This window comes from Cynoglossus semilaevis, chromosome 13 (assembly GCF_000523025.1).
Source record: "Cynoglossus semilaevis isolate Cse_v1.0 chromosome 13, Cse_v1.0, whole genome shotgun sequence".
In the NCBI taxonomy this organism is placed as follows: Eukaryota; Metazoa; Chordata; class Actinopteri; order Pleuronectiformes; family Cynoglossidae; genus Cynoglossus; species Cynoglossus semilaevis.
The window spans coordinates 11,660,035-11,670,715 of NC_024319.1; the positions used below are offsets into that span (position 1 = coordinate 11,660,035).

The window sequence follows — 10,681 nt, forward strand, 5'->3', positions numbered from 1 at the left end:
ATTTGGTGAAAAAATAGGAGAACAAAATAGGGAGGTCTGTAATTTCTTGGTTGGGCTAATGCGTCACAAGGAGGTCATGGGTTTAAATCAGTTCAAACCCATGACATCCGATTGTGCTTCACGAACCTGTGATCAGCTGCTTCACAAGATCATAAATAATCTTACACAAAGGCAGTACCTTGATTTGCTTGATAACCAGGGTAAATATAAATCCAACTCTTTGTCACATGACTGTCACATTACGCATACAACTAGTGTAGCAATGCTGTTTCCTATTTTATATTTATTTTCATTTAATGATCTACTGACAGACACAAAACCGCAGGTCAACCAGGGCCACTAATGGTTTTCTGCTTTAAGCTTCTTCTAGTAAGTATCAAATAACTATTTCCTTTATGAGAAAATTATATAAAAATGATTATAAAAAGAAGAGAGAGAAAAAAAGAAAGAACGCACTCTTAAAATGGCATGCGTAATTTATAAGTCCAAAAACGTCATCACGTACGTTGACGTCGACGTCTTTATCGCAGCTTGTTCTTTGCGGAGGAAAACAAAAGCCAGTGGTACACTGGAAGTCAAAAAATAAGCACCGGGGAACCTTGTCGTCGATCTTCCTGCATCTGTATCACAGAGGAGCGGGCTCAGTCTTTACGATACGGTACGATTTCACAACCCGTGACGTTTCCTCTCCCTGTTTTTGACCTGCTAAAAATTGGAGCTCGCATCGTCAGAAGAACTCCGTCTATTTGCTGGAGTAAAAGCGCTGCCCCCAGCTTAGCCAGTGTTAGCTACAACAGGTCTCATTGTTATGGTGTCTTTGTCAGTGGAAAAAGACATTTCTGCTCTTTAACCGATGTCTGCATTTCGATGAAAACAACACCGAACGCGTCGTCTTTGAGTGGCTGCGGTGTACTGTACACTAGCTACATGAGTATTTAGGAAACTGGACCGTGTGTTCAGGTGCTGACAGACTCCGTGCGTTAGCTGCCGACTTAGCCGTGTCCATCACCATTTCTGTCATCAAGGCCACTGCTGGCAGCTTCACCACATTGAAGTATAAGACTTAATTGATCTCTAATTTATAGTTGTATTACCATGTACAAAAGCAACCTGTTTCACCACAGTTGGCTTGCGACAACAGCTTGAGGGTGTTTGTCACAAATGGGGCATTTTACGATTGTAGAGCTGCTGCTTTTAAATTGTTGCAAGACTGACTCAGAATAACATTTACATTCAACACTGTTTGACAGTGACGGGACAGAAGGTCAATCAACTCCACTAATGATTCATCAGCATTAAGCTTCTTCTGGTAAGTATCAAATAACATATTACTTTTTAAGAACACAGGATAAATTAGTTATAAATAGACCTGAATATTACCTAAAGATAATATAACCTAGTCCTGTCATTCCATTTCTTCATTTATATCTTAAAGTTTTACTTCATTGTGATCATATTCTTCAGATCTTTTGGGGGTAAAAAACAATATTTAAATGTATATTTAAATAATATTAAAGGATTTGAAGCTACTAATCAACAATTTATATTTTAAACATTTTTCTATGGTTCAATTAATTACCAAAAAGTAAGAGTAACCAAAAAGCTTGTCTTATGTTTTAAACACACTGAAATCATATCTTTAATCATAGATATCAATTTACCACTATGAAGATACTTAAAAACGTGATATTTTGCCTTTCATGTATTTTCGTCTACTAAAACTCAATTAAAACACCTATTATAATGATTGTTTAACTTTTCAGTACTTCTCAAGGATGGCTAGTTGCGGGGAGGTCGATCACTCTGTTGGCTCGATTCCATCCAGCAAGAAAGGCAACAACGGTGGTGGAAGTGGAAACAGCGCTGATGCCTCGTGTTCTGGCTCAAGCACATCTCCAGCGCTGTCTGTACCAGAGTGCGCCATTTGCCTGCAAAGCTGCGTTCACCCAGTCCAGCTGCCATGCCATCACGTCTTCTGTTTTCTCTGCGTGAAAGGAGCATCTTGGCAGAGCAAACGCTGCGCTCTATGCAGACAAGAAGTACCTGACGACTTTCTGGAAAGGCCCACACTTCTCTCCCCAGAGGAGCTAAAAGCATCAGCAGGAGGACGTGGTGGTGCTGCAAATGATCACGCCTGGTATTATGAGGGGCGTAACGGCTGGTGGCAATATGACGAGCGAACCAGCCGTGAGCTAGAGGACGCTTTTTCTAAAGGCAAGAAGACGGCAGAAATGCTGATTGCTGGTTTCTTGTATGTAGCTGATTTGGAAAACATGGTGCAGTACAGGCGTAATGAGCACGGTCGCAGACGCAAGATGAAGAGGGACGTTTTGGACATCCCAAAGAAGGGAGTGGCAGGACTTCGTTTGGACAGTGAGAGTGTTACAGGTGCGGCAGGAAGAGAGAACTCTGCAGATGGGGCTGACAACATATTAGTGGGTGTACAGCAGCAGGTTACAGGTTTGTCTTCTACTGTTACAGCCCCTACAGTCACAATCAGACCGCCCACAACTCTTGGGGCTCAGCATGGTACCAGCACTAGTCCCTCGCTGGAGGATGATCTCTCCCAACTGCAAATCAGTCCAAGAACGACACCTCCTCTTGACAGATCTGAGACTGGGGAAGGAGAGGAAGAAGATGACGATGAAGAGGAAGAGGCTTCGCCCTCAAGGTCTTCTGAGCCTCACACCTCCGTGGACGAGTCTGGTTCTGGAGATTGGAGCGATGACGAAGACGAGGAAAATGAAGACGGGGAGGGGGGAGATGAAGAGCACATAGAGCCATGGGAGGGCAGGTCAAGGAGGCAAAGACTCAATCCAGAGGATAGAGCGCCTCCAGGTGCAGAGTCTGCCTCTTCCTCATCCAGTAGCAGTGGAAGGTCCAGAATGCCTGACGGCCAGTGTACAGTGACTCAAGTGTGAAGTCATTGCTGAAACAGTTCCATTCCACTAATTTATTCCTGACTTTATGTTGTCTTTCACTCAGCCACAGATCAGATGTGGGTGGGTTGCTACACATGCTGAAATAAACCGTGGGAAAAATTTAGGTTTAAGGAAATAATTTTCAATGCCTTGTTTTTGGCTCTAAACCATCTGTGTGCATCAGTGACATGGTTTGTTTCTCCAGTGAATACCCAGCTTCTCCAGTTTGTTGTACGTTGGGTTTAATTAAGTGCTGCTTTGCAAACATGCAGATTAGTCCATCCTGTTGTTTTCAGCTTTTACATGATTCTCCACCTGGCAGCAGAACAGATTGTCAGTGGTTTTTACCTTTCATAAATATCAGTTCCTTATTTTTTTTTATTCTTATTCTTGATGCAGTTTTAAGCGTAAATTCATTTACCAAACTCCTGCAAAATCATATTACTGTTAATTAATGGTGAAATATTCTGAGGACTATTGGTGTTCTCATCAAGGTTTGTGCTGTGAAGTGAAAGAAGACATAAAGAGGGATTTTACTCTTGGATATGGAGCTGTGTCATTTACATCATTTGGGAATGGCTGCAGTCTAATCACCTACTCTTTAACTCTCTCAGCTAACATGACACGCACAGGGGCTTATTGGAGCTCAGGTCGTCTTAATAATCATGTGTTCCAACACCAACTCCTGCTCCAGATAGAACTTATTACAAAGTTTTAGTTTTTTTCCTTCAAATTTAAAAGCCTAATATTAACAACATGTGAATGATTTTCACAGCAGATGGGGTTGGAAGAGTTTATGCAGTTGAAGTCATAGTACTCTGATGTACTTCTCCAGCTCCAGAGGATAACACAGACAGCAGTTGTCTGTAATCTCAGCCAATCTGCAGCTTTTAAAAAAAATCAACAATAATTATAAACCTGTTTGATTAAGTGAATGTGCTTGAAATAATAATTGGCAATTCAATGTGAATTAATGTTGTTTATCTTTTTTAAAAAGTTGAGGCCTCTGGACCGTGAGAGCCATTTTATGGTCCCTGAAGTATTCTCGACAGGTGTGTTTCTTAAGTTTCGTAATTTGTCCGTGTTTGAAGAGAGAGTTATTTATAAACTACTGGTTGGCAGGATGTTGTAACTGGTTTGACTTTGTCTTTTTTTTCTTTTCAATGGTTGTAAATTCTTTTACTTCTATGTTGTTCCGAGGCAGTTGAAGAAAATGTGTCAGCTAAATTTCTGTTCCCCTGCAGAGGTTTCAGGTTATGTTATTTTTATAATTCTTACATGCTTACATCATCAGCTTTTAGATTTCCACTCTGAAAAATAAAGTGTGTGTAACAGTTTGTTTTGCCTGGCATTTTTTGTTACAAGGTTTTTGACTTAAGAATAAATTGTGACATTTCCTCATCCAGAAGGACATTTTTAGTATTGTTGTCCCATGAGTAGAGAATCTTTTACAACTGTATCTACATTCTTCGGTGGTGATATGAACAAATGTATGCAAATTTTGAAGCTGAATCTGGGCCACAGCAGACAGTCACACCGACTGGATGAGAACATGACCTGATGAAAGAGGATCAGGAGAGGAGTCTGACATTTCCCCAGGGACCTCCCTGTCCTTGGCACCGTCACCAGTACTTCTATGGTTACAACTTCTCATTTGTGGTGTTCAGTGGTTCCCAAAGTGGGGTGCCTGGAGCTATCAAAAGGTGTGTATTTAAATATTTATTTTGCAAATACATTTCAAATATGTAATAAAAAACCCAAATACTTGTTTGTATAGTGCTCTAAATAGGAACCCTGGTGGTGACATTTGTGATTCTAAATGAGTCCATAAAAACAACTCACTCTGCAATGAAGGCACACAAGGCCTAATAAGCAGCCATGGTGAGCAACCTTGACCTTTAATGAGTTCATTCAAGAATAAAAGGGAACAACTGATGCAGTTCTTAAATAATTTATGGCCAGTGTGTAAGCAGCACCTGTGTACTCTTTACTTCAGCTTCTAGTGCATTAAATGTAAGTGGATATTCTTTTGTCATTATTTAAGGCAAGGTAAATTAAAAAATATAGATAATAAAAGGTAATTAAAATATAATAAATACGATATATGTGTATAAAACAAATATAAAAACAGGACTTCATAGTATCAGTGTTTTTGACACCTGATTTAATATCCAAATTACTTTAGCACAACACACACAAAAGGAGCAAACCTATAATTTCACCGGTAATTTCTCGCTGGGCATTATTTGTTTAGTCTACATGAATCCTCTCCTGATATAAGTGTCTTTAAAGTAACTAAACAGGAGAATGCTGTTGGTTCATTTGTGTTTAGACTTGTTGGCCAGAGCCTGTAGGTTAGCTGGACCCCCCCACACTGTTCCAAAGACCGACATCTCTGTCCTCAGAGCCTCGGACAAAGGAAGCTCTCTCCCCGACAACACCACTTTCTTCACAGCTTGAATAACAGGGACTGGTCCTTTAACATAATTGCTCAGCCACTGCTCAGCCTGTTTAAGGGTGGTCCCTACAGCCATATCAGTGTGAAGGTCTTTTAGGACTTCATCTACCAACCCAATCTGAAGTCCAAGTGTGGGGTTCACCTTTAGAGCACCAGCAAGAAGCTGAAGTGCCTTTTGGGCTCCAACAATACGGACGAGTCGCGCAGCACCGCCCCAGCCTGGGACCAGCCCCATATGTTTATGGACAAACTGGATGACACTGTCAGGGGCCATCAACCTTAAAGTGAGCAGAAATGACATTATTGCAATTTTTCTTAGAAACTTGCACTCTGTGGTGTTTTCGGGCATAGAAATCCTTACCTGAAATCACAGGCGGTGATAAATTCTGCACCTCCTCCCAAAGCTTTTCCCTCCACCAGAGCCACAGAGATCAGTGGCAGCCTGCACTGAGAATCTTGTTTTGTTAGCATATTAAGTACATCACTCTTGTAACCAAGCAGAAATTTCTTGTTCTTTTATTTTCATATTATGCACCTCAGCCTCAACTTCTCAAACTTTTATTATTTATTTTATTTCTTTCAGTTACTCAACATGGTCATGGGGGTGCCTATGTTCCTCACAGTGCAACATAAACTTAGTGGTTGCTGCTCACAGTATTTATAAAGCTCTTACCTGAGTAGCCTCGTTAGAGTATTTTGCATGAACATGCACATCATCATCCCATCCTAAAAAAACAGATTTCTAATTATGACAACTATTTTTAAGGTTACATGTATAAAACAAATGAAAAATAGTAAGTATTTGTATTGTATTGAATATATTCAGAAACACTTTTTCGTTACTACCTGTGTGTTAGATATTGCCCTGACAGCACTGAGGTCTGATCCAGAACAGAAAGTTTCAGCAGCACCACACACAATAAGGCCTTTCCCATCTGTCCAGTTCTCTAGCTGGGTCACCTTTTCTTCCAGATCCAGCATCATACTACCTGAAGACAGCTATTTTTTTATCCAAAGCAACAAGACTGCAATGCAAATAGATATAATTTGTTGCATTCTATAAATATCGAAACACAGTTTTAGGAGGTTTCTTACCAGAGAGAGCGTTCATGCGAGATGGATTATTAATGGTCAGCACAGCTATCCCGGAGTCTTGTTTGAGCAGATCAATGGAGCCACCAGGAAAGGCCTGAAGCTTCTCTCTGATGTTCGCCTCATTGAAGGAATGAACGTGGGAGCAAATGGAGGCACGGCTCTGTTTTTGCAGCAACCTTGTGGATATGATTTGTGAATCATAAAACAGTTAGTCTGAATTTAAAGTAGACTTTTCTGACCAGATATGTATTTCTGACATTAGGACAAACTCATATGCATTAATTTAGTGTAGGAAGAATATGTAATAACCGTCAAGTAGAAAATCATATTTCATACAGTAGAGAGTTAATGGTCATAATGACAGAAATGAGGATAAATTACTTTAATAACTTGCTACTCTAAACACATCCGCCTGCCTGATAGCTGTTTAATACAATCCAAATCTCAAATAAATGTGTCACAGTGTGTGACGATAAATATAAGTGTTCTAGGTTCTATTCACAGCACCTAATGTTCTTTGTTAAAGATTGTATTTACAGCAAATGGTTGGTGATAAAAGAAAAACTGTTGGCTAGAAGATTTTACCTGTCCCAGGCTCCACAACGACTTCTGCTTTTGAGAAATGTTCGCATCACTGCACACAACCGCATCCTGCCGCTGTTTCGAGAATATATAGAAAGATGATCGAGAAATGACGTCATGAACGAAGAATTAGTTTTATTTTGCTAGTGAGGTCTTTTTATTATAATTTGCGTTTTATAAATGTACTTTCACTGTTACATTATTGTGATATCATCCTTTATTTTATACCGTTAATGCCTTTGACTATTAAAGAGTAGTAACGCAGATAAACAAGTATAACTAGGAACTCTTGATGTTGAGAATGTTTTTCATGCGTTCATTTTACATATAAAACATCCATTCTGATGTTGTCGTCCGTTTAGGTAAAACAGAACACGTGTAAGTACTCTAGCCAGAAGTATTTATAAATGGTATGCACGAATCATACATGGGAGAAAATATATCTTTTACAAACAATATTCCGGTACTAACCTTTGAGGTCGGGGGGTGTTACTCTCAAATACTTCCCCCTGGAAACCGCAGCTCTATGACGACAAAACAGGTAAACGCAGTTTGACGGAATCTCCGCATGGTTGCGCTACATAGCAACTCTGATTTCCTCTAAGTAGAGACATCGGGATGAGACATTTTACATATTTAAAATGCGTTTATATCGTAGCTACGCCTCCAATATATTTAAAAACAATGATTTTATATTTCAACGTTTAATGCCAGCGTGAAAAAAGAACTGGTAAATGGATTACACAAAGGGAGAGCTGTTTCTCGTCTGTCACATCTCTGTAAACACAGCCTGTTGACATTCTGGCTCCACAGACATGTCCTTTTTTAGTAATAAAACATACGACACACACAACACATTATGATATTCTTTGTTAAGACACTATTTTAAATTTTAAGCCAAATGATCCAACTTTGGTTGATACAATGTCATGAAGCCATGGAAATAACCAGCTCAGCAACTTGTCATACACAGTCACTGTTTTTATTATTTATTTTTATTAATCAAATCTCGAATTAAGTTAATAAAATACAGTTAATTCACCACAAATGTAACATCATCAAAATCTCACATTTTTGATCAAATCTCAAATTAAGTTAATAAAGTACAGTTAATTCACCACAAATGTAACATGCAGGAGGACAACGACTGTGGTTTATTGTTTTATCACATTAGTTACTGTAGGTTAAAAAAAAACTATATCTGCAATCACTTAAAAGATTGTAGACGTAATGTACGTTTTATGCTATACTTTATACTTAATAACTATTTTATTGTTTTAAATGTTTAAATCTTTATTAAGTTCCCCAAAAGTTTCCTAGCAAACAATATTGGGAAAAACATGCCACAAGTCAGTATGTCATTGATTTCTAGAAACTGCATTTTCTGCAGTACAGCCCTCATTCTGTACAAACTCCAAAAATGTGCTGTGCAGACACAGGGTGCATGTTTTGGACTGCCCTGCCTGAAGTTCACTGGTATGATTAAAGAATGGAATATTGTTAGTCAGTATAAACATTTTTTCTATTTTTTTTACTTTTTTTCTGCAAGGTACATCTGAAGAAGACAGTAAGACGAATGGTAGTGAACAAATTATACTTGGTGATGTAATGACCAGGAGATGTTCAGGGAATTGAGGGAAAAACTTGCCAAAAACGAGGGAGCCAGAGTCTCTTCCTGTCTTGTTGTCTAATCTATTGCCACCAGGAGCATAAATCTTCTACCTCTATCCACATCACTGTTATTTGTAGCCTTGAACAAGCCTGTGAAAACAAACTGAGGATTTAAAATACCTCTCTGTGACACGTAGGTCACTCTGAAAATTCCGCAGTAATGCCGATTCATAAGGTTCCATCTGAAAATGGATAATGTTTTAGACCTACCATTAACTGGAGGCACTTTCCTAAAAAAAGATTCAAATGTAATTCTCAGATACAATTTAAGCACAGCCAGCCAGATTATAAATCTATGACACCATGATGTGATCATGAATGGAGGATTTAGTGGGACTAAAGCCCATAAAGAGGTTAACAACAAGGATACAGCAGACTGCATCCAGAACTGGTTTGGAGTCCCCTCAGTGTTAAGACTCACACCTCCCAGGTCTATTTTAAAGTGGGGAAGGAATTTAAAAAGGTCAGTGAGACTCTTCCTAAACAAGTGTTCCAGACACACTGACTCTGCTTCTGCTCTACAGTACATTCAGCTGGGTCAGCCAGCCCACAACTGTCTTTAAATATCATTCTTTGAAGCACAGCACCTGCACAACGTGACAGCTTAGGGAATGCATAGTAGTCCCCAGGTCATTTTTGTTAGTGTATGTGTGTATGTGTGTATAAACAATGGTCTCACTGACTTGTGTGGTGTTGGTGTGTGATGCACAGACAATCAGTTTCTTCTCTGTGATGAAAAATAATCCTGAAACATTTTTGGCTCTCAGTGTCCACACTGACTCATCCTCTGTTAGGGCTCTCTGTGATTTTGATTAAAATCAGTTCTGCTGCTTCATGGTCCACCAGGATGTCAATAATGCATCTGCAGACTTCAGCTGCTAATGGAAACCTGTCTGAAATTACAACCTTTGTGTGTGTGTGTGTGTGCAGGGAGAGGCTGTATAAATGCATGCGCAACTTTAAATGCATTGATATACTCTCTCTCTCTCTCTCTCTCTCTCGTTCTCTCTCTCTCTCAATCACCCCTCATCTCTCTGTGAGTGTGTGCATCCTTGTGTGGTATTCTTGTGGCCTCTACAGTGATCCATCACCACGCAGATCAATATGCAGCTGTCTGGTTCTCCCAAGGAAGTCAGGGAATTCACTGCAGTCAGCAGGGCTTTGTACCAACTTACAGAGAAAGAAACCACACACACACAGATCATGGTGTTTTGTGAGCACTTCATACAGACATAATATATTATTATATACATATAAAATCCTATTACAGATATATGTCTAATATTAATTGTTACTTCAGTCCAGTTACTCTGGTCTAATCTTATTCCTATCAGAACTCCACACTAAATCTTTAACCTTAAACAACGTCCTCCTCTGTGGGACTCTGTGGGCAATGTCCCCACAAGTATAGCTACACCAATACATATATGCACACACACACACACACATATTTCTAAACATTGGTACATCAATACATTCTTTAAACCCATGCCATCCTTAAATCCAACCTCAAAAACCTCATCCCTTAAAACGAAATCTCAATCAAAATTGAAGACACCAGCTCAAATGTCCACAAATACACACCAGTGTCATTGTATTTGGAACAGTGAGAGAGTGAGCAGAATCAGTTGGTCGTATAATATCTTCAGCATCTGGAAACCTCCAGACGGGAGCTCCAGCCAGTACTTGGAGTCGACACTCCTGTCCTACCGTAACACAGGAAAACAGAGAGAAACAGTCAACTCTGCAGTGGACTGGCCACAGGAGCGGACGACAATATTTATATTTATATTGAAGCTGGGGTAGGATTTCAGGCACCATAACATTGTCGCACCTGTTATTTCAGTCAGCCTGGAGTGCCAGGTTTCAGGGTGAGAGGTTAGGTGTCTGTGCCCCTCAGGGCCAAGGGTGCGTATGACTTCCTATGTACATGTGTGTATGAGGAAATAAATGG

The 10,681-nt window shown here is 39.7% G+C and overlaps 2 protein-coding genes across 4 annotated transcripts; one reads left to right on the top strand and one right to left on the bottom strand.

Annotated features, from left to right (window-relative positions):
* The first annotated feature begins 500 nt into the window (after positions 1–500).
* rnf146 (ring finger protein 146) lies at positions 501–4,258 on the top strand. Its single transcript, XM_008323658.3, has 3 exons — positions 501–658; positions 1,251–1,309; positions 1,764–4,258. Exon 3 carries the CDS (start codon positions 1,776–1,778, stop codon positions 2,919–2,921), a length of 1,146 nt encoding a protein of 381 aa, XP_008321880.1. The 5' UTR covers positions 501–658; positions 1,251–1,309; positions 1,764–1,775; the 3' UTR covers positions 2,922–4,258.
* Positions 4,079–7,833, bottom strand: echdc1 (enoyl CoA hydratase domain containing 1). Of its 3 annotated transcripts, XM_008323661.3 has the most exons (7): positions 7,528–7,833; positions 7,060–7,131; positions 6,475–6,650; positions 6,226–6,368; positions 6,053–6,105; positions 5,741–5,821; positions 4,079–5,657 (listed from the first exon to the last, which is right to left on the bottom strand). In XM_008323661.3, exons 2-7 carry the CDS (start codon positions 7,122–7,124, stop codon positions 5,240–5,242), a joined length of 936 nt encoding a protein of 311 aa, XP_008321883.1. In that variant the 5' UTR covers positions 7,125–7,131; positions 7,528–7,833; the 3' UTR covers positions 4,079–5,239. The 3 variants fall into 3 exon arrangements, with proteins under 3 accessions (XP_008321883.1, XP_016893181.1, XP_016893180.1); XM_017037692.2 differs by lacking the exons at positions 7,060–7,131; positions 7,528–7,833 and having other exon boundaries at positions 6,226–6,364; positions 6,475–6,616; XM_017037691.2 differs by lacking the exons at positions 7,060–7,131; positions 7,528–7,833 and having other exon boundaries at positions 6,226–6,378; positions 6,475–6,606.
* Positions 7,834–10,681: the final 2,848 nt, after the last annotated feature.

Bases quoted from the DNA above. Each gene is read 5' to 3' on its own strand.
- rnf146 (XM_008323658.3), top strand. From the start codon at position 1,776: ATGGCTAGTTGCGGGGAGGTCGATCACTCTGTTGGCTCGATTCCATCC.
- echdc1 (XM_008323661.3), bottom strand. From the start codon at position 7,124: ATGCGGTTGTGTGCAGTGATGCGAACATTTCTCAAAAGCAGAAGTCGT. The intron at 6,651-7,059 runs GTAAAATCTTCT...CATATCCACAAG, and splicing joins CGTTGTGGAGCCTGGGACAG to GTTGCTGCAAAAACAGAGCC. The intron at 6,106-6,225 runs GTAGTAACGAAA...CTGTTTTTTTAG, and splicing joins GGGCAATATCTAACACACAG to GATGGGATGATGATGTGCAT.